This window comes from Muscardinus avellanarius (genome assembly GCF_963383645.1).
Source record: "Muscardinus avellanarius genome assembly, chromosome: 3".
NCBI lineage: Eukaryota > Metazoa > Chordata > Mammalia > Rodentia > Gliridae > Muscardinus > Muscardinus avellanarius.
This window is the reverse complement of record NC_137788.1, coordinates 109,301,641-109,323,585: the sequence shown is the minus strand read 5'-3', so window position 1 is coordinate 109,323,585 and position 21,945 is coordinate 109,301,641. Positions and strand designations below refer to the sequence as shown.

At 41.2% G+C, this 21,945-nt stretch overlaps 1 protein-coding gene across 13 annotated transcripts in view; it reads right to left on the bottom strand.

Moving 5' to 3' along the window:
• PDE4DIP (phosphodiesterase 4D interacting protein) overlaps window positions 1-21,945 on the bottom strand; it is a gene marked incomplete at both ends in the record, with an annotated part of 180,290 nt that overhangs the window by 29,944 nt on the left and 128,401 nt on the right. For 5 of the 13 annotated variants that reach the window (XM_080692738.1, XM_080692735.1, XM_080692736.1 and 2 more), the window contains 10 exons: window positions 2,573-2,758; window positions 4,790-4,942; window positions 5,769-5,992; window positions 6,983-7,034; window positions 8,097-8,332; window positions 10,031-10,559; window positions 12,706-12,825; window positions 13,871-14,063; window positions 15,268-15,703; window positions 17,890-18,122. In XM_080692738.1, the coding sequence (XP_080548864.1) occupies window positions 2,573-2,758; window positions 4,790-4,942; window positions 5,769-5,992; window positions 6,983-7,034; window positions 8,097-8,332; window positions 10,031-10,559; window positions 12,706-12,825; window positions 13,871-14,063; window positions 15,268-15,703; window positions 17,890-18,122 (2,362 nt within the window). The remainder of the gene's footprint in view (window positions 1-2,572; window positions 2,759-4,789; window positions 4,943-5,768; window positions 5,993-6,982; window positions 7,035-8,096; window positions 8,333-10,030; window positions 10,560-12,705; window positions 12,826-13,870; window positions 14,064-15,267; window positions 15,704-17,889; window positions 18,123-21,945) is intronic. The other 8 variants (XM_080692727.1, XM_080692734.1, XM_080692730.1 and 5 more) reach the window with 6 other exon arrangements.

The window sequence follows — 21,945 nt, the reverse complement described above, 5'->3', positions numbered from 1 at the left end:
AGACAGCCTTCTTCCAGGGATTACCAACATGGGCAGATAGACAGGCAGCTCCCCTAAGCAAACAGGAGTGAGTTAATAATTTCTTCCAACCAATCCAAACTCCTAGGGGGGGTCAATGCAATTACCACTTGCTCATTTATATCTTCAATTATAAATGGTTCTTAAACATGGAACATACTAGAATGAGAAAACATAAATATATATATAAATGTATATATATACATATATACAAATACACACATGTGTACATACACATGCGCACATGCACGCATGTACACACACACACACACACACACACACACACACACACACACACCTGATCACCACAGATTTTTGTCTTAATAGGGATGGGAAACATCTTGAGCCCTGCATCTTTTAAAAAAGCAACCCAGAAGATTCTAAGAAGTAGCAGACTTTGAGAAGTATCATCATGGGTCTTTCTTTCCCCAGTGTTAAAAATGTTAAATATCCATTAAGATCACTGGGAGTTAAAGAAGGCTAAAAATGTAAGGACATATAATTTCCTACCTGTTTCACACCGCCTAAAACTTCACCCCAACACAAGTTAAGGGAGAAATTAGTGGCTGTAGACAGTTGGCTTACTTTTTCATTAAGGTCAAGGGAGGTTCATGTCTATCAGTAACAGTGGTCAGTATTCTCATGATCCAGTCTCCTCTGGTCACACAATACAGAGCACATGCCCTAAACCATGCAAAGACACCATACAGACTTCTGCACAAGGAAAACTTAGCTCCACAGAGACAAGAGAAGTGGCCATGCATCACCATCCATGGAAAGCTGATTCACAACAAACAATGAGTGCTGTTAAGTGAGGGTTCTTTGGGGAAGACTCTGCCTTTAAGTGAGAAAAGAAAGATAGTGTCTTCCTCACCAAGGCTGGGGCCATTTGAACTTCAGTCAAAGGACTCAGACTATATTTATGACTCTAATTCAACCCATAACAATGGACCCTTTTTATATGCATAGTGTTCTCCTTCCATCTTTACTTTTAGGAAAATATAAGTTGACAAATGTGAGAAGGTAAGGGGAAGAAATAGAAGCTAGATAATCATACTCATGGAATTTTGGCATGGGACATATTGATCACAATTATTGGTGCCAGAACTGCTAACATGATGAGTTTAGGTCAGAAATACTAGTACTTTCCACTGGTCTCTAAAGAGAAAAAAAACTGATGCAAGAGGGGGTCACCAGAGGTTTTTCAGCTGAGCTCAGCCCCATAACTTAAGTGGGATGGCAACAAAACCATCCTAAGTACAAAAGGTATAATGTAAACATAATTAGAGCAGACACAGGGTTAAAGCTCATCCCTACCACTTGGTAGTCACTTCCTGGACCTTATCTCCCTGCTCTGACTCTGTACCATACAGGAGTTTGTGAATGTCAGATAGCACCCTGGTCCTGTTCTGATGTAAGCCATAGAATGCTGTTTCTGTATAAAGCTATTAACAGGAATTAGCCTCTTAGACTTCACTGCCTACAGAATGGGCAAACTTCTCTGTAAGAAAAACTGGGAGCAGACAAGACAAAGTGTCCATTTTCAAAGTTGACAAAATAAATAAGCTAGTCCAAATGGCACTGAGGGCTTTAGGGATGCAAATTCTTTGCTGTGACCTTGGGTTACTGAACACCCTTGGCATGGCAACTCTTACCATCAATCTCTAGTTTACCTGAGCTTCATTTTAGGCATAAAATGCAATTTTAAGGTACTTTCAAATTTCCTTCTAATTGCTCTTTAAAACATTACTTAAATTAATCATATAAAGTTATTTCTTCTTCTTTTCTTCTTCTTCTTCTTCTCCTCCTCTTCCTCCTCTTCCTCCTCCCTGTCTTCCTCCTTTATCTACTTTTTCTTTTTTTTCTTCTTTTTTCTGGGCCCAAAGTGATCACACACATACAAAGTTTTATAGTGAGGATCCAGCCCATAAATATATAAAGTCCTTTTCTAAAAGATGTCTTAGAAATTTTGTGACTATACAGGAAGTTAGAGGACAGAATTCACAATCAGATATCACAGCCTGTACTTATGGTTCTAGCTACCATGCATTTCCTGTCCTGGGTGGAGGACAGGAAATATACACAAAGAGAAGGGATCCTGTCACTTCCACTCTACTACCACACTTTCTGCCTCAAACTAATGGCACTAAACTTGGTTAAAAGAATTTTACAGCAGAATATAAGAGCACCACAAAGAAGTCCATCCATGTATGTGGCCACTGTCATCTGAAAAGGCAAAACATAAAATCTCTCTCCTATGGGCTACCAGTAAGCACTTCCCCAGGCTGACAAGATTCAACATCCTTGCTGGTACTTATCCCTGCTAATGGTACCTATAGCCTCCTGAACATGTCCTGTAACTGAGGAAGACACACAGGCCAGAAAGAAAATAGTTAATTTATTCCAAAAAGGCAAGCAGAACCTTTCCTAGATCCTTTGCATGCAACATGTGCTGCTGTTTTGCACTGTTGTTGTTTGTTTTCTTAATTGCCACCATCAAGCCAAAGCCATGCAGAGTCACTCACAAACACTCAAAGGCAGCAGGAGAGCTCACTTTCTCCCAGCTGCTTCTGCAGTCTCTGCAGCTCCTGTTGTGCCTCGGCCAAGGACACTGCTGGTGTCCCAAGGCACCCGAAGAGGGGAGGGCCAGGTGGGCTGAAAGGCAGGATGCTGGACGGAGCTGAGGGCAGTGGTGCCTGAGTGGGACTAGCCGGCTTGGGCATGGAGTTAAAATAAAAGCCTAGAAATGGAAAGTTATGGAGAAAAGAGACATATCAGAGAGAGTGAGAAAGAAAGCAGGGATCAAGAAAGTGAAGCCATTCCCTGACCACACAACATCCAGTGGAGTTGCAAGCCCTGAACGTGGTGGCCATTACTCCAGAGGGCTGACCTGGCCAATCTCTCCTCTTCTATACTTCCTAAGCAACCTGTAGGCACATTCTTTGCTTGCCTTGAAAGCAATGGGCTAGAGAAGGAAAGGTGGTGCAACTGTCCCCCAACCTACGTCAGGATAGCCATGCCTGAATGCTCTGAAGGGGCCATGGGGTGTTGTGCACAGCTACTAATCCTTATTTCTGGAATAAGATTCTTCTTACATGCAGTGTGCCTCTTCTGAAAGCACTGGGGCCCACTGTATATAGGGGAAGAGTTTATAGGGCTATTGAGAAATTTGCATTACTGTTACATGCAGTTCAGGATGCTGATGGAAATAAACTTTAGAACCCCAAATCAATGTGTTAATTCACTTTAGGGAACAAAAGAAGTCTTGGTGGAGTGGCTGAGACACAATGCCTTCCAACCCTGTCTGGATATTTGAATCACTTAGGAAAAAATCTTCATACATGTAAATTCATTAGGCTTAATGTAGACCAACAGAATAATGACCTCTGGGAGTACAGCTTGGAAACTTGGACTTTAAAAAATTTCCTGGGAATCTTTAAGTAGCTCATCTATAGAAGGGTCTTTAGGAACTCTGGGAAATTCCAAAATTTGCATCTGTTTCCTCTTTCATAAAAAGAGAGGACAGATAGCAGCGGAGGAACCAGAAATCAAAGTCAACTCATGAACACTGTCCAAGGTAGAAAATAACTACATTCTAAAACACATTCCCTGCCCCATGAAGCTGACTTCATGTCAGACCAGTACCACAAAGACACTAAATTGTCAAGTGACACAGCCCAGACCTCTTTTGGAGAAGCATCCTGATTTAAAGCCCCTGGTTTTCTTCTTTGTTTGAATTGAGCAATTCACCAGATGTCAATGACCCTGGGTGAAGAGCAGAGCCCCAAGATCCCTGGGGCTGCTACCCACTCTTAACCAGAAACTTTGGGCCCAGGCTCAGGCAAAGTAGGACTACTTCCTCCTTAAGACTGTGGCTGAATTCCTGAGAGAGATGAGGGCAAAGGAAAGTACTTCTTTCTGGATGAGACTATCAAGTTAGACCATATCAAAGGCTGCCAGGCAGCTATGGGGGCAGGAGGTGAACACAAGGCTGGCCCTCTACCCCGGAGTAGAGCTATGAGTGAACAATGAAGCCTCCGACATCTATGCTGAGACAGGTAAGTGAGGTGTACTAATTTAGTTGCCCAGAATATGTACCAAGAACAAATACAGGTCTACCAATCCATTCACAAATCCATGAATAGCAATGTAAAGTGAACATAATTCAGCTACAAAGTAAGCCACACTGCCCATTGCAGAGGGCCATACTGGTCCCATATACATGAATAACAGGAACCAGTAGATATGAATTTCTTAACATTATCTGGCTATTGTAATCCTGTTGGAGAAATTTTGTCTCTTTGTTCCCTGGGGAACAAATGAGAGAAAGAAATAGAAATTTTTATTTAGATCTGACTAGCCATCCAGGCATGGTGGCACATCCTGTAATCCCAGCACTTGGAAGGCTGAGACAGGAAGATCGAAGGTTTGAGGCCAGCCTCAGTAACTTAGTGAGATTCTGCTTCAAAATAAAAAATAAAAAGGGATGGGGTTGTAGCCTGGAGGTATAATGCCCCTGGATTCAATCTCCAATACCAACCAGTAAATAAATAACAAATAAATAAGACTAGCTAACTATTGGTCAAAATTGGCCTATTGTGGACTACTTGCTTTCTAAGCTTTTAAAAAATCAGATGAAACTGTTAAGCAAGGATGGTCCCTAGACTTTGTCCATATAAGCTCCTAAGACCACACCGTTGTCCCTGCAGGAAAGTCACACAGGTGGCTGGGGAATGGGAGAGGAAGCTACTACCCATTGGCTGTTGCATACCTGGCTGGGCCTGGATGGCCTCCTTGGGGGAACTCTGGGGAGTTGGCAAGCTGATGAGGTTGCTCCTGGCTTCGGCCTTAACCCCCTGAGATGCACTGGTGGCTGATGGTTTAGAAGACAATAGAGAAGAATGTGCTGAATGATGGATGTAATCTATAAAACCCATGAATGAAAGAAAATGTTTGGTGTTCTACAGAGAACTGGAATCCTGGCCTTATATTTAACCAGGAACACCAAGGCTAGAGTTTTGCTGTCAGAGAAAGTGCCAAGGAGAAGCACTGCTTTTAGTGATTGATTTCTTGCTTGCAGAGGGTTCCTTTAGTGAGGTAAACCACCTTGGGGGGCTATGGTGGGGTTCAGAAATCATGAAAATGGCACCTCTAAATTTTTCAGGGAAGACTGGCAGCAACTGAGATACCCAGAGATACTCAGGAGATACTGCAGGAGAGGTAAGAGATTCCATTTTAAAGAAAGAAGTCCTGCAGGGCATGATGGTGCATATCTGTAATCCCAGTACTTGGGAGACTGAAAAAAGAGGACTGCAGGTTTGAGACCAGCCTCAGAAACTTAGTGAGACTCTCAGCAACCCAGCAAAACCCTGTTTTAAAATAAAAAATTTAAAAAGTTGGAGGTATAGCTCAGAGGTAGAATGAGCCTGGGTTCAATTCTCAGCAAAATAAATAAATAAATAAAAGGAGGAGGAGATCTACCAGAAAGATTTAGAGTAAGAAAAACCTGCTACTGTCTTCTCAACCCCTTGGGTGCAAGAAAAAGTCCATGCCAATGGAGGCCAGGGTGACAGAGTAACTTTGTAGAGTCAGAAGCAGAGCAGAAATCTCGACTCACAGGAGTCTGTGCTTGGCACCTGGTCCAGAGCCATGTTCAGCCTGATAGACACCAAAGTGGAACTCTAAGACGTGGTTCCCAAGGTCCTCTCTCAATCTAGACAAGATGGTACCACTTGGAAAGCAGAGGCTACCTGAATGGCTGGGAGAAGTTTTCTTTTCTTCATAGTGAGTATACTCGCTGGCTACCTCCATGTCAGAGCAGGCTTCCAGGTCATCAGACAAGAAGGAGGTACTGCTGGGAGAGCGTTGGCAGTCGGACAAGGCATGGCTACTAGGCGGAGAGAGAGACTGGGCATCCAGCTTGGCCTGCAGAACTTCAATCACTTTTTCCTTCTCCTGCAGCTCCCTGCTGAGCCTGTGGGAGAATGAACAATAGGTGAAACCTAGGTCACCCAGAGAAACTAGTCCTCACTAAAACAGGCAGATGGAGCAGAGAAAGTGAAAACAGCAGCTACCCAGCACACTGGTCACATGAGGTGCTAAGGACCAGGAGAGACAAGAGCCATTCCTCCAAAACATGGCCTTGTATCTGAACAGCTACAGCCTAAGTACTCTTTTTTATCATCTCCAACAAAACAAGTCTAAAAACTGAAATTAAGTATTTAAAAACATATAACAAAACATATTCCCAATATCTAAGACAAGGATAAGGGAAGTCATTTAGTTCACAGAAGTACAAACAGTATATGTATCTGTGATAGATTAGAAATAAAACCAAAAGCCAAATCAAAATACCTTGTCCTTTACTGTAAATATTTTAAGAATCATAGAAATGTTCTAAGGCATACTATAAAGAGCTCAAGATAGGGCCACAATGGAACGTGACCCTTATTTAGCCTTATATGCAGTTAGTATCTTGTTGAAAACTGTTTCCTGAGGCACCATGACCTCCCAGGGGTCTGTACTGTGTACACTTCTGTCACTAGGTACTGTCATATGATTCCTTCTTCAAGGAACCTAGACGGCTGCTATGATTTCTTCTTCTTCAGGAAAATTGAATGGCTACTAAGCTAGCCATCAAGCCAACTCAGGGTCAGATAACCTTGCAAAAAGTTTACTGTGATCATTAAATACACCAAGGGAGCAGGGAAGGACCCAGGGGCTGAGAAGAATCAAGAGATCTACTTAGTTCACTTGTAGGTCAGGATGCTTCTAGGTTACTAAGCCTGGATAATTAATTTGCCAATAGAATGTTATCAGAAGAAAGAACCTGATTAAAAACAACAGTAAAGGTATAAATCAGTTAATCACATTGTGTCCTCCTCCCCCAATTTGTGAAGTCATGGCCAACCTGGCCCCTCAGGCCCTGGTCCCAATTCCTTTGCCAGATTCTTTTCTGAATTACCTGAGGGCCAGTGGCTCCAGTCCAGCTTGTTCTTTCTCACTTTTATGATCCTCTGCAAATAAAATTCAGAAAAAATGGTAATAAATTAAACAAGTACCATTTCACATATTACGAAAAAAAAAAAAAGGCATACTTGGGCACTGGATAGTGATTACACATGTATCCAAGGTAATTATTTGGGGGCCCTCAGGTGTGTCTTTAGAGAAGTGACTGGTAGGCTCACCTGAGCTCACTAGGCAACCTTTCCTGACCTGGGGATCAGATCCTGACTTTGTCTGCTAGTACTCAGACAAGCAAAAAGTTGAAATATCTTTTGTCTCATTGATGATGAGACCCCTGCCCAGCTGCCTTCTTGAGCACTCCAGCCTTCATGTTCTACCACAGCCTGGCTCTCAGGTACATAGCTATGTGCCTCACTTTCACATAGAACCTGCTCTTGCCTCTGAATAAAGGACAGATATCGCTGTTGGCCCTCCTCATCTGCCACCTGTAGATGAGCTGGCTGGCCCTCACACCTGAGTCTAATGTGGTCCCTTGGGCACTCCCCAAAAATTCTAAGTAATAGGTTTTAATAATAGCCAATATAGCCCTCGATATATTATAGCCACTGCTTTGGCCATGTCCAAAAGAGCATGGTACTTTATCCATACTTGCAGTATCCATTTATTGCATGTATAATACCATGCATGATATATATACCATGCAATAAATGAAGAAATAGAGACAACAAAAGGAACTTCCCAAAGCAAGTTAACGGAAGCATCCAGGCTAGAACTTGAATCTATCAATTCTTAGTTTAGGGCTCTCTTCACTGTAATAAGGCTTTTGACCTCTTCTCCTTTCTTGTCCCTTAGTAGTAGATGGATGCTCCTTCCTGCCTCAAGGATCACATTTCATGTGTAATGAAAATACAGTTGTAACCACAGCATCTCTAGCCATGTGTGTCCCTCCTGGTTCTCCTCTCTGGCTGGTCTGATCCTGAAATGGCCCTCAGGAGAAGAAATAGGAACTAGACACAGGGATTTTCGAAAAGTTCCAGTGGAGGTGTGGTGGCCACCTGGGGCTGGGACTATGGGAGTGACTGAGAGTATTTCAAAGCCTGTGATCAACTTACTGGTGCTGAGTTTGCTGGTGAGTCGCTCAGTCAACTGACTTCCCTGGGTGAGTTGCTCCCGGAAGCTCTGGCCCAGGTAGTAGTCGATGTCATTGCTCCTTAGGAGGTCCTCAAAAGACTTCACTGTATCTTTTGCATGCTGGGTGAGAAGATAACAAATACCTCTTCCTTCTCTTATTTTTTGTCGTAAATAGGATAGTTCTCGGGCCTGCTCCTGAATCAGGGAATCATATTTTCTAAGGCAAGAAAGGGGAGAGAATAAGAATGGTAAACAGTGAATAAAAAATTATGAGGCTTTCAAGCTGAATTCACATAATTTGTAGGAGGTATCGAAGAGTAACTTCTACTCAGCAGAAACTACTGCATTTAAAAATTTAGGATGCCACTATCTTTGACTGTTTTATATACTAGCCATATGTCTAAAACTAAATCATTAGTTCTGTGAGATTAAAGTTGATGCCATATTTTATATCTCATACAGCAGTAGTGCAGTATAGACTCACATCTGATATTCAATGAACACTTAGAATAACTTAATATTAAATCAAGATAGACCTTTCCACGTCTTCTATTTCAAACACCATTTGAGGCATGAGTTTCTTCTAATCTCTGATATCACAACAGACTGTATTTGGCAAAGATACAATTTCCCATTCTCTGTGCTCCTCTGCAATATGGCTTTGCTACTCATGTATACCTCTTTAAATCTCAGAAGACTCTGGGATCACTTTGACCAAGATATTATAGTGGAAGTAACACTGTGCCAAGTCCAGAATTAGCTCTTAACTGGCCTAGCAACTTCTACTTCCTGTAGAAGCCATCTCTCACATAGAACTGAAAAGACCCAGAGAACACCATACTATGAGAGACCAAAGGCAGAAGGAGAAACCTGGAGGACAAGAAACCACTTGAAGAAAGAGAAAAGACAAGGAGTCCTGAGTAACTAGGCATGTGGATTAAGAAGGTGTGTCCAGCCCAGTCAGGCTTTCCCATGACTTTGATCTTAACTCTCATCTGGTGGCAGCCACATGGGGGTCCCAGCTGAGCCTAGCCAACCCGCAGAGTCACAAGAGATGATAAAGCCAATGCATCTGGGGGTGGTTACTTAACAATAGATAACTAAGGTAGATACTGAGATAGATGTCTACTCAGTGTTTTCCAACACAAAGCATCACTAACAATAATAATTTTGATATATAACATCGAGAGCTTAATATATGTTAGACACTATTCTAAACATGGGTACTAATTCATTTAAAGCTAATAACTATTCTTGAGTTGGGTTTTCTTTGTATCCTTCATTCAATATGTAAGCAAAAGCTGGGTATTGTGGTACATGCCTAGAATCCAGTACTTGAGAAGCTAAGAGAGGAGGAATCAGGTTCAGAGCCAGCCTCAACAACTTAGCAGGATCTTATTTCAAATTAAAAAATAAAGCAGGGATGGGGGTGTATACCAGAGGTGGAACACCCCTAGATTCAATCCCCATAATACCACACACACACACACACACACACACACACACACACACACAAGCAAATAGGCCCAGAAAGATTAAGTAGGTCACATAACTAAGTGGCGGAGCAAGGATTTAAGCCCAGGCAGTCTGAATCTACTCTTATTATTATCCTATATAAGATATATGATTATTATCATATATAGGTAGGTAGATAGATATAAATAGGTAGTCAATTTACTAATATATCCCTAACAAGAAATCCCAGAGATCTGTTACCTTCCAGCCCATGAGTGGGCTACCAGCCAATGTCATGCTGATTGTCAGTATAACTGTCTTTCCTCAAACCAACCACTACTTATAAAGTGCCCCTCTTATTAGCCTAAGAAGTCTTCCTCCAGCTACCTATGCTGCTCCATTCTAAGTACCAACTTAGACTTCATCAGTCAAGTAAAAACCCATACAGCTCCCTCTTTACCCAGGCCATGAGGCTGATCTCAACTCCTCGGCCAGCTTCTCTTCTAGGCCAGTTTTCGGGAGCTGGGCCTCCAGCTGTGATACTCTCTGGATGAGACTCTCCAGATCCTTTTTAGCGTGAAGCCCTGGGGAATAGAATGCCCCAGTGCCATCAGACAGCCACTCTTCATCCTCGTCAGTGACACTATGGGGTGAGGAGCCTTCGAGGGTGCCAACAGCCCTCAGCTTCCGGGGTCTTTCCAGACTAGACGAATAATCACTTGTAATGGAGAGGGACCGGACCCGGCTCTTGAGGTTCTGAATGATCTTGTTGGCATTCTGCAGCTGGCCTTTCAGATCTTTGATGTCCTTTTGTAGAACAGAGATGTTTTCTGACTTTCCATATGCCTGAAACTCTTCCTGCTTCCCCAGATGGCTCTCTGAAGGATTCTTCCCAGGGGAGCTGGTCAGGACTGTGCCCAGGAGCCCCTGTTCAGAGCATGGCCTCTCCATGAGCACCAGGTCCCTGGGGCTGTCATGCCCCTCACACTCTGAAAGAGGCAAAGATATCTTCCTGAATGGAAGCTGGAAAAAGTTCTGTGACCATTCCTTTTTAGGGGAGCAGGATTTTTCACAAGGACAATAATTACTGAAGCAAAAGCTAAAGCATTACTTGTCAACCTTGGTTCTGTACTAGGCATTTAAATACAGTATTTTATATCTTCCTGAGCCCTGTAAGTTAGGTATAGTTATCTTCCATTTACTGACTGAGGAAAACAAAGCTCAGAGACATGTAACCTGTTAGTTCCAGATCACTCAGAATAGCAGGTGGTCAAAGACAGAATTCAAATGCTTCAGAGTCATATATTTTCTTCCCACACATTGGTGCCTCTTATGTAAGACAGTAACATGAGTCTTATGGTTTAGAATGACCATAACTGTAGGACAAGTTAGTCCTGCATATTGCAAGTTTAATGCTCTTAAATATAACTAGGATTTCAAAGTCTATTTGAAATCAGGTATGTACAGTTGTAATCCCAATACTTGAGAGACTAAGACAGAAGACTCTCAGATTCAAGGCCAGCCTCAGCAGATTACCAAGACCCCCAGCAACTTACAGAGACCCTATTTCAAAATAAAAAAATAAATGGGTCTAGGGGTGGAGCTAAATAGTAGAAGACCCCTGGGTTCAATCTCTAGTCTACCCCAAATAAATAAAATCTATATGATTATAGCGGTATGAAAAATAGGTCTAGGAAAATAAGACCTCACAGAAAGACATTGGTATATTAATAACAATTGTGTTAGGGCTGAGGAAGCTGGAATAAGAATTAATATATAGCATCTTACAGGTATGCAACTCTATTCTAAAATATTTTATAAAAACTTATTCATTTAATTGAAATTAGTACCTGAAGGGTCAGGTAGCTGTTTTTTTTATTTGAAACAAGGTTTTATTTTATTTTTATATAAATTTCATTTTTATTTTATATACATATATCTTAATTGGTTTATTGTAGTCATACATCTTAATGGGATAAAAGACTTGAGACATACATGCACACATTTATTACCATTTTAGCAGATGAATTAATTGAGGTACAGAGAAGTTCACAAATGGGGATTTGAACTGACCACCTTAGCTCTGGGATCTCTACTTTTAACTGGCACAAGGGCAAGAAAGACAGTGAGTGTTTTTCTCCCATTCTCACTTTAAACTGGTAGATGCCCTGTGATTATAATCCTCTTATAATGTAAAACAAAGCATAAATCTATGGTTTACATATCCTCAAAATTCTATCCAACCTCTTCTTTTGGTGGTACTGGGGATGGAACCCTTCTACCTCCAGGCTACACTCTCAGACCTATTTTATATTTTATTTGGAAACAAGGTCTCTTAAGCCAGCCAGGCTGGCTTCGAACCTGTACAATCCTCCTGTCTCTGTCTCCCAAGCGCCGGGATTACAAGCGTGCATCACCACGCCTTGCCAACCTCTTCTTTAATAAGTAGGTTTTAATAATAAGTTGGATAAGGCAGGCGTGGTGGCACACGCTTGTAATCCCCGTGCTTGGGAGGCGGAGACAGGAGGATCATGCAGGTTTGAAGCCAGCCACGCTGGTTTGAGAGACCCTGTTTCCAGCCGGGTGTGGTGGTAAATGCTTGTAATCCTAGCATTCAGGAGGCTGAGACCAGAGGATCGAGGTTCACGGACAGCCTCAGCTACTTAGTGAGGCCCTCCGCAACTCAGTGAGACCCTGTTTCAAATTCAAGAATAAAAAATACGGCAGCGGGTATAGCTCAGAGGTCAAATGCCTCTGGGTTCCATCTCTAGACTGCAAAAAAAAAAAAAAAGAAAAAAAAAAAAGAAACCCTGTTTCCAAAAATAAAAAAGTATAAAATAGGTTTGGGGATGTAGCCCGGAGGTAGAAGGGCTTCCAGGAACCCCAGTACCACAAAAAAAAAAAAAAAAAAAAAAACAGAAAGAAAAAATAAGTTGGATAGAATTTTATTTTTATTAATAGCAGGATGCTGAAAGCTAATTATTGATATTAAAACTCACACTAAGCCTCATTTTGAACAAGAGTTCTCCAAACTTTCTGTCCTTCTCTGGCTCTGTGTCCCCTTCAGTCACTCTACTCCAACTAATCATCAGACTACAGAGAGAGAAGGTGAGCCCCAACTGGCTGCGCACCTACCGGGGCTGGTGGTCTCCTCACACTCAGCCTCATTCTCGCTTCGGCCACAAGTCTCATAGCCAAGATCCTGAAGGTCCACCTGGACCTGCTTGCTGTCCTGCTTCACCAGGGATTCACCTGCTCAGGAAGAAATGGTGGATGTTATAGAGCATCTGAATTTCCCACATATTTCCTCAACCTCAGTGGCATATAATCTGGCCTCTAGGAGCAGGGAAGCCACATCAAGAGTGGGATTTCTGCTTCTTTGGTCTTGGATGGAAGAAAAATCGACCTGCAGTAGGAATTCCCTCCATGAGGATGACCTGTGTTTGCCATTGATTGATGACCTCACTTCTGACAACCTAGGCTTAGTTGGACCAGACACCTGCAAGTTGAGTATTGTATATCATGATTTCTGAAAGCCCCAGTGAAACCAGCAAATCTCCTCTCCAAGACAGAGCTTGGACTAATTAAAGCTGAACTAATTTAGAGTCCCAAGACACCTAGATCTGCACTGACCAATCAGGTAGCTGAAGTCAGATGTGGCTACTTTTATGTTAAATTACCCACATTGCATCTGCTCAATAGCCACCACATGTAATGAAGATAAAGAACATTCCTGTCACTGCAAGAAGTCCTACTGGACAATATTGATTCTCAACCAACCACCATGCTTGTTTCTGAAGAATCTTTCATGGTGCAAATAGAAGCAGGAGAGATGTGAGAATAACAGTGCCCATCTCAATCTCATATATGGGGAAGGGGAGGGAGTGTTGAGGGAAGTCTGGCAGGGGGTAGCTCACCAAGCTCATGAGTGTAGGCACGTATGTCCTATCACTCTGAACTACATTATGATATAAGACTATAAGACTACAATGCACGAATAAAAGTGTATAAATATTTTTAAATAAGCAAGAGAGAAACAATTATGTTGAGAGAGGCAAGGCAGTCTGCTGACTATACCAGAAATCAATAAGCCTAGATGCCAGTTCTTTTCCTTCCTATGAACTTACCGTAACCTAGAAAACTTGCTTTCTTCTTCCTGCTATCTCAAATCAAAGTAAAACATCCACAGTTTTAGGTCAATAGTCAGGATTATACCAAGATTGAGGAAGAAAACTCTGCAAAATGTATAATTTCTCAGGGAGAAGAGATATTTCAGCAATGGTGAACTTGTAGTACTTACTGAATATGACTCTGTACTTCTCCAACTGGTTTGCCTGGGCAAAGACAGTGGCCTCTGAGATCAGCAGCTTCTCCTGGAGATCTTGGTAGCGCTGTCTGCACTGAGCCAGCTGGGAGCGCAGGTGCTTGGTGGACCCCGGCAGGCTGAACTCTGACTGGGGTGCAGCTCCACGGACCTGGGACTGGTTATTCAACTGTGAAAGGAGAAATACAGGGGTCAGGACAGCCTGAGGCTGCCACCCATGCAGTGACAGCCACTCTCCACTCAGGACACAGTGGACTATACTCATGTGTCTGTCACAACACTTCTGATGGCATTTGGCAGTAGCTTGCTTTCTAGACAGGGCTCCTGGAGAGTGGGTATAATGTTTTATTCATCTCTGTATCTACAGCACAAGAATGTTCAATAAATGCTTGTTCAGTGGTTAAGTGAAAAGCTAGAGAGCTCCACTTGGCCTTCCCTGCACCCCATGCCTGTGGCCATCTCAGAATCCTTTGGGTTCTCCATTTTAGTGAATCTTCAGCAAAACTCCTTCCCCTGAGAAGATCTCAGTAATCCCTTCTGAAGTACAGGCCTAGACACCCATGATGAAAACAGCAGTGATAAAAAAGAGATGTCATTACACACCACTTGTCTAGGCTGCCTCAAACCCCACTACATCCCAACACAACGGTAGTTACAACCTGTTAAGATGAACTTGTTTTCCAGTATTTTCCCCCATATTATCTGAAGAGCAGAGGTAGATCTTAATACCTACTGCCAATGCCCAATGTGTTACCTGGAAAACTAAACACATATCAAGAAATACTCAGGCTTACTTCTCAGCCTTTTGGCTAAGATCAATTGAAGAAATATTCATTAAATGCATAATTTTGTATTTTTATTTTTTGTGTGTATGTGGTATTAGGTTTAAACCCAAGGGCATTCTACCTCTGAACTACACCCCCAGCTCTTTTTAATTTTTGTTTTAAAATAAGGTCTCATTAGGTTGCTGAGAGTCTGACTATATTGCTGTGGCTATCCTTTAACAAACTGTGACCTTCCTGTCTTAGCCTCTCAAGTAACTGAGATTGCAGGCATGCATTACCATGCCTGTCTATTTTTAATATACTAACATGTGCAGTTCTTTGTATTATATATCACTTACATCTCAATAAGATTGTTTAAAAGGGAAAAAGTAAAAAGAGAGATAGAGATAGAGAAATACTCATGAGATAATGTTATAAAAGCCTTCCTAAAGCCTGAATGAGTGCTTTCATTATTACCCTATCACTACTTGTGGTGCAAAGTTTCCCTTTCTTTGGTAACTCCTGAACCACAGGCAGAACAAATTAAGGTAAAACTGAAATCTCCAGCCTCCTCCAAGTGTGTTTCATCCCATTTGTTCGCTGGCCTACCTGGTGGGCATCCACTTCATGAGGAGCCCTGAGATTGAGGCTTTGAAGTCTGGGACAAGGGTGTGTGGTCACATCCTCCTCCTCTTGGTGATGGTGCTTCTCAGGAGAACAAACCAGGTCTGTGTTCATTTGGTCAATCTCCCTGGCCAAAAGTGCAAGGAACTCTGGAGTGAGTTGGTTGCTCCCTTCCTTGCTGCTCAGGACCAGCTCTTCTTTGAGGAGGTTGATGATGTTGTGGGCATTCTTTAGTTTCTCCTGGAGCTTTCTGAACTCAGCTGGAAGGCTGTTCTTATTCAGACCCCCTTTGGCAACCACAGTTTCTACTGTCACTTCACCCCTCTCCTTGTCTTCCTCAATCTCCCATCCATCAGACATTGCTTCTCCCATCTGTTCTTTCAATTCTGCATTCTCCAGGCAAAGGCTCAACACAGTATTCCTATAGAAAACACAACCAGGAACCAGATCCAGCCTTGACTGCAGCTTCTAACAGTCCTTTTCACCCAAACCTCAGTCTGTGACAAACTCAGAGATACTTTAGATTAGGAAGCAACCTCAGAGACCTACAACTATTTCTTTATTTTATACATGAGAAAATACCAGCATCAGAAAGAGATTTGCTCCCAACCAAGTACTTCCATTAAGTACCATCACTAAAAGTCTTGCTCTTAGCACCCCAGCCTAAGCCAGGCATGATACCTGTAATCTCAGTAGCTGGGAGGCTCAGACAGTAGGACTGCAGGTTCAAGGCCAGCCTGAGCAACTTAGCAAGACCCTCAGCTACTTAGTAAGACCCTGTCTAAAAATAAAAAATAAAATAGGTAGAATTGGGGGTGTGGCTCTGAGGTAGAATTCCCCCTGGGTTCAATCCCCAGTAACACACACACACACACACACACACACACACACACACACACACCTGTACTTGACCATACTACCTCATATCTACCTCAGAGCATCTCTAAGACAGTTTCTCAATGGAAAAAGAGAGAAGATATGTTACCAAAACTGGGATGTACAAGAGAGAGAGAAAGGGGCACATGTATAGTATAAAAAAGAATATTTAAAATTATGTTATAACTAACTTTATGTTTTGGGGTAAACTCTGATGTTTGTACTGGACAAATGTTTGTAATGAAAACAAAGCTCAACAAAATTTTCTTGAAAGGAAGGGACAGGTATTAAATAAAGTCCATCTTCTACAACATTTGTGTTTCCTAAGGATGAGTAGAAAATTAAATCAGTTTTAGGTCAATAACACTGAGGAAAAAAAGGAAAATAATCCATGAGGGTATCTACATATAGTGTATAGAATCAAAAGATATGTATTGTTTTGAAAAAGGATATCATATCTAAATTTACACATATAGAAGTAAAACTTATGTTTTAACTTAAATAGAACTTAGGAATTATGATAATCTGTATAAAAGAACTGAAGTTTAGTATAATTACAAAAACTTTTAAAAAATTGTTTGACAAAATTTATAATACGGAAGAAAGGCTTAGATGTTAAAAATTAGGAGACAGGAGTCTAGCCATAGACTATTATGTTTTTTTTTTTTGTGTGTGTGTGTGTGGTACTGGGGATTAAACCCAGGGACATTCTACCTCTGAGCTATGCTCCCAGCCCTATTATTTTATTCTTTATTTTGAAACATGGTCTCACTAAGTTGTGGAGCGCCTCACTAAGTAGCTGAAGCTGGCCATGAACCTGCAATCCTCCTGTCTTAGCCTCCCAAGTATGGAAATGCAAGCGTGCACCACCATGCCCGGCTCATTATTTGATTTAAGCAAGTCATTTAGAACTTCTTAGGCCCAAGTTTCTGAACTACGAAACAAGGACAACATGTTGGGTGCCACAGTCCTCTTCACATGCTAACATTGTTCAGGGAAGTTTAAGAGACATGTCACATGAAGGAAAACAGTAGAACATGAATTAGAAGTTATACATCTATACATCTATCCTCTAAACAATAGGCCAGGATGATTAGAGTCCACAGGGGTGAATTGATAAACTGATCACCCCCACAGTACCAATACATTCCCCCCACATCTTTTAATCAAAGAACTGTTAAAGACAGAGTAGCCAATCTTGCTAATGAATCAGCTATTTGCCATTTTTGTCAAGTTAAATAAAGCAGCAGAAATTATTAAAATTACTGTTTCATGATTCAAATACTCAGCACTTCTTGAGAGGGAGATGGAAAGGCCTCTGTGTCAATCCTCTCTCATGGTCTGCTCTGCTACACATAGCAGTGAAACTTCTTGGGCAGGAGATTTCTTCTATATGCTAATCAACTCAAAAGAACAATGCTGATCATCCAATCAGGAGGTCTCCACTCATGGCTATCATATGTATAATGGTTAGGTGGGCAATAAAAATAATGGATATTAGTATAATGAATTAAGATCATATTTACTTGACTAACCAAAGTTATCACTGATATTCAATTTAACAGCTTTTCTCTAGAGAATTCATAGAAGCATTAATGCACAAAGCCTGGGATATGAACAAAGTAGCCCCGAGGCAGCACAAATGCTTTGGCAACAGGAAGGCCCATCCCTGGTGGTGGCTGTAGGGACTCACAGGTAGTAGGCTCCCCTTCTCTGGGCAAAATGTCCTACCTGATATGGGACACAGAGGAGAATCCTGCTTCCTCAATCTGAGCCTTTAGATCCCTGAGTTCCTCCTCAGCTTTTCTTTTCTCTTCTAAGTGCTGGTGGATCTCAGCCCTCAGGTGAAGCATCTCCTCCTGAAGACATCTGTTGCTATCCCCTTCCACTTGGGAAGGAGGGGGGAGAGATGAGTTCTGGGTCTCCACAGTTACTAGGCTTTTCTCCAAAGCCACCTTAATGAGCTGAAAGAAAATCATGGTTGAGAGAAATTAGGCCACCTGCACATGTAAAGAAGTTAGGTCATCAAAGAGAATCCAAGAGAAACGAGATGGAAACATTTAATGGAAGAAACAACAAAGGCAAAACTAAAATGAATTCCCTTCCAAGGACCTCCCTAGACAGAAGGGCCCTGGAGACTGGTTGAGGCAGGAAGGATAAATCAAGTGAGCAGAGTTGTTGGCATGGGAAGAAGAGGAGAATTCAGAGATGAGTGAGAACATGAACACACACACACACACACACACACACACACACACACACACAATGTAAACTAATGAGGTCTCAATAGTCTGGCAGGAGTGGATGCCAAGATCCTTTTCTTCTTGAGGGGACAGAATTCCCCAAGAGTCTTCTCATAAGCCAGGCAGCAATACAACACCGGAGACCTAGGTTGCAAAGATCATGGCTCAAGATTCCAGGGATCAGTGTCTGAGGCCCCACCTGTAACTTAGACTCCAAAGAGAAGATGAGAAGGCCTCAGGAGACTCAGGAAGCAGCAGCAATCAGTCACAGAATCAGAATAATGGCAGAGCTATGAAGCAAGCTGAATTTCATTGGCAGTAGGAGAATCACACCATACAATGACTGAGAAGTTGAGGTGAAACCACTCTGTCTGGCAGCCAACTTCAGTCCTTAATTGCTACCCTTTTGCTGATACGTCAACCAGATTCTCTTCACAAATCAAACGTGAGAGAAGAAATCTAGGCACCGATTTCCCAATACTTTTCTATTTCTGGAGGGTACTCTTGAAGTTACTCCTCAGTGTTTCAACTAAAGCATCTTAACAAGTTTTCCTCAAATTTGTAAACCTTTATGCTTTCTTCTTATACATTTTGAGCTCTTCTTCAGTCATTTCCAATGCCTTATAAAGTGTAGAAATAAAAATGTTAGAGTCTGACTATGTTAGTACAAAGTTTTCCTGCCTGTCTGTCCAACATCAATCTCAGCACATCCCAATCTCACAGTGACTTCTTTGTTTTCAAGTGGCGGCACTTGGGAAGTTCCACATAACTTCAGGTCCATCCCAGTTTCTCACACCTCTCCCACAGCTATTTCTGGGTCTTGTTGTTCTCTTTTAACTCTAGAAATACTGTGACTTGTACTTGTCATTTATAAATCCATTTGGGCTGTACAGAGTCATTTTCCCATTACCAAGGCCATTCAAACATTTGATATGCATCTCTGTAAATCATGCCATGACCACCTTATTAGGGATGATTTGTAAAATTAGTTGTATGCTTTGTGCCTTCATTCAGATCATCGATACATTGAACAGAACAGGGTTCTGAGCAACTCAATGAGAAATGATTGATTAAGTTGCATGGGTTGGTACAAAACAACTAACTGGCTTTTGCTATACCCCATAGCAAAGCAGGGTAAAATCAAAAGCACTGACTTGTGATAGGGTTAATTCACAGCATGCATGCACAGTGGTGTTTAATAGCATAGTAGGTGAGGATGTAAAGAGATATACACCTGTATCGAAGAAGAAAGAGATCCACAAACATAGCCACTCAATGCCTTGGCATCTAATCCCACCTGGGAGTTGTGAGCTCGGCATCTGCCAGGATCCTCACAATTTGTGTCTACCACTCTGCTGACAAGATTGGTCATCAATGGCCATCTCCACATTTTCCATCAACCATTTGTGACAAAATAAAGGACAGGGTATTAGATAAAAACACTCTTGAAAGTTTATAACTTATCCTTCATTTGAACTATGTGATGTAATCTTTCTATATAAACACTTTCTCACTAACTTAGCTAAAATCACCATCAGCCTTGAAGCAGTCCCTTCTGCTTAAAAATAATCTCTGACTATAATGAAGTCTACCTATTTTTTTTTTGTTGTTGTTGTTGTTTTTGGTGGTACTGGGGTTCCTGGAAGCCCATCTACCTCGGGGCTATACTCCCAGACCTATTTTATACTTTTTTGTCTTTAGAAACAGGGTCTCTTAAGCCAGCGTGGCTGACTTCGAACCTTTGTGATCCTCCTGTCTCCGCCTCCCAAGCGCGGGGATTACAAGCGTGCGCCACCACGCCCGGCAAGTCTACCTATTTTTAAATTAACCTTCTAGATGTACAGTATCTGATCCTATTGGTTTCAATAGACCTTTATTATTTTAAAAGAAAATTATGATTCATGAAATGTTAAAATCATTAATGCTGCCGGGCGTGGTGGCACATGCTTGTAATCCCCATGCTTGGGAGGCGGAGACAGAAGGATTCTGCAGGTTCGAAGCCAGCTGTGCTGTCTTAAGAGATCCTGTTTCCAAATAAAAATATAAAATAGGTCTGGGAGTATAGCCTGGAGGTAGAAGGGCTTCCGGGAACCCCAGTACCACAAAAAAAAAATTGTTAATGTTAATTTCCTACTTTAAAATGCAAAAAACGTCATCACCTACTCATATAGGTTTTACACAGGCTACTTTGGGTTTAAATAGTTGCATTTCAAAGGGGGATTACTTTGGCTAACTTTAAAATTTAAGTACAAATGTAACTTAAATGCAAATACATGGAAAGTGACTCAGGATTTAGTCTTTTCTTTAGTTTTTAATCATCTGTGAAAAGCAAATATTTCTCTTCTTTCCATCAAATAAAACCCTAGAACTTCCAGTGTGTGTGTGTGTGTGTGTGTGTGTGTGTGTGTGTGTGTGTGTGTTAGTATGAATCTATTAGCCCTATTTGTAATTATATTTTTCTTATGAAATAATTTTCTCAAATTACCTAATTAAGCTGTGCCATTGCATCCACACAAGTTAACTTTTTGGGCTCTGGGTTTCTATTACCTTGCAGAAGTTTGGTGTGGATCTGATCTCTTTTTTGAACAAAGTGTTTTCCCCCTACTGCTTCATATCTCTCACAATGTAAGTCAGCACTCAGATTAGCAGTAAGGGCATTACAAATTAGCTTTCTCAAATGCTCAGCAGCATTAATCTTTTGTTAAATGTAAAAATAAAATTACAATAACATATCATCTCATATTTGTTAGAATGGTTTTATCAAAAAAAGGCAAGAAAGAAAAAAGATAACAAGTATCAGAGAAGATGCCAAGAAAAGAAAATTCATATGTTATTAGGGAATGTGCATCAGTACAGCCACTGTGGAAAGTATATGATGAGTCCTCAAAAAAACAGAAATGGAACTGCCATAGGGAGAGTTTCAGATAGACAGAGGAATAGGTTTTGAGACCTACTGCACAGCAGAAAGACTATAATCCATAACAATGTATTATACATTTTCAAATAACTGAGTAAGTTTCAAATATCACCAGAAATAATTATAGGTAGGTGAGGTAATATATAGATTATTTAGCTTGGCTTAATCATTTCATACCATATAGATATAATAAAACATGTCATACCCCATAAAAGCATGTAAGTACTATGTGACAATAGGAATAATATTAATACTTGAAAATACCTTTTCTTGAGTCATTACATTTGAATGTGACAAATTTGAATTTGGATTCTTAGTTTAAATTTGAATTTGGATTCTTGATTAACTTTTCTCCATTGCAAAAGTTCAGATGAAGAAAAGCAATGGCTGAATACTCTAGTTTCTTTCATAGAAATTTCCTAGAAATTTATTACAGATCTTGTATTTGTTTGAGATTGGAATTTTGTGAGAGATATCTAGGGTGAATTATCATTATGTCCCGATCTGGGGCTTCCTTTAGGTGGATGAGTCTAAAAAGTAAGGATAAAATAACTTGCTTTAGCTAAAAGGCCATTCATGTCCAGGAACACAAAGTTGGATACAAGTATTAAGGGAAATATGTGTACA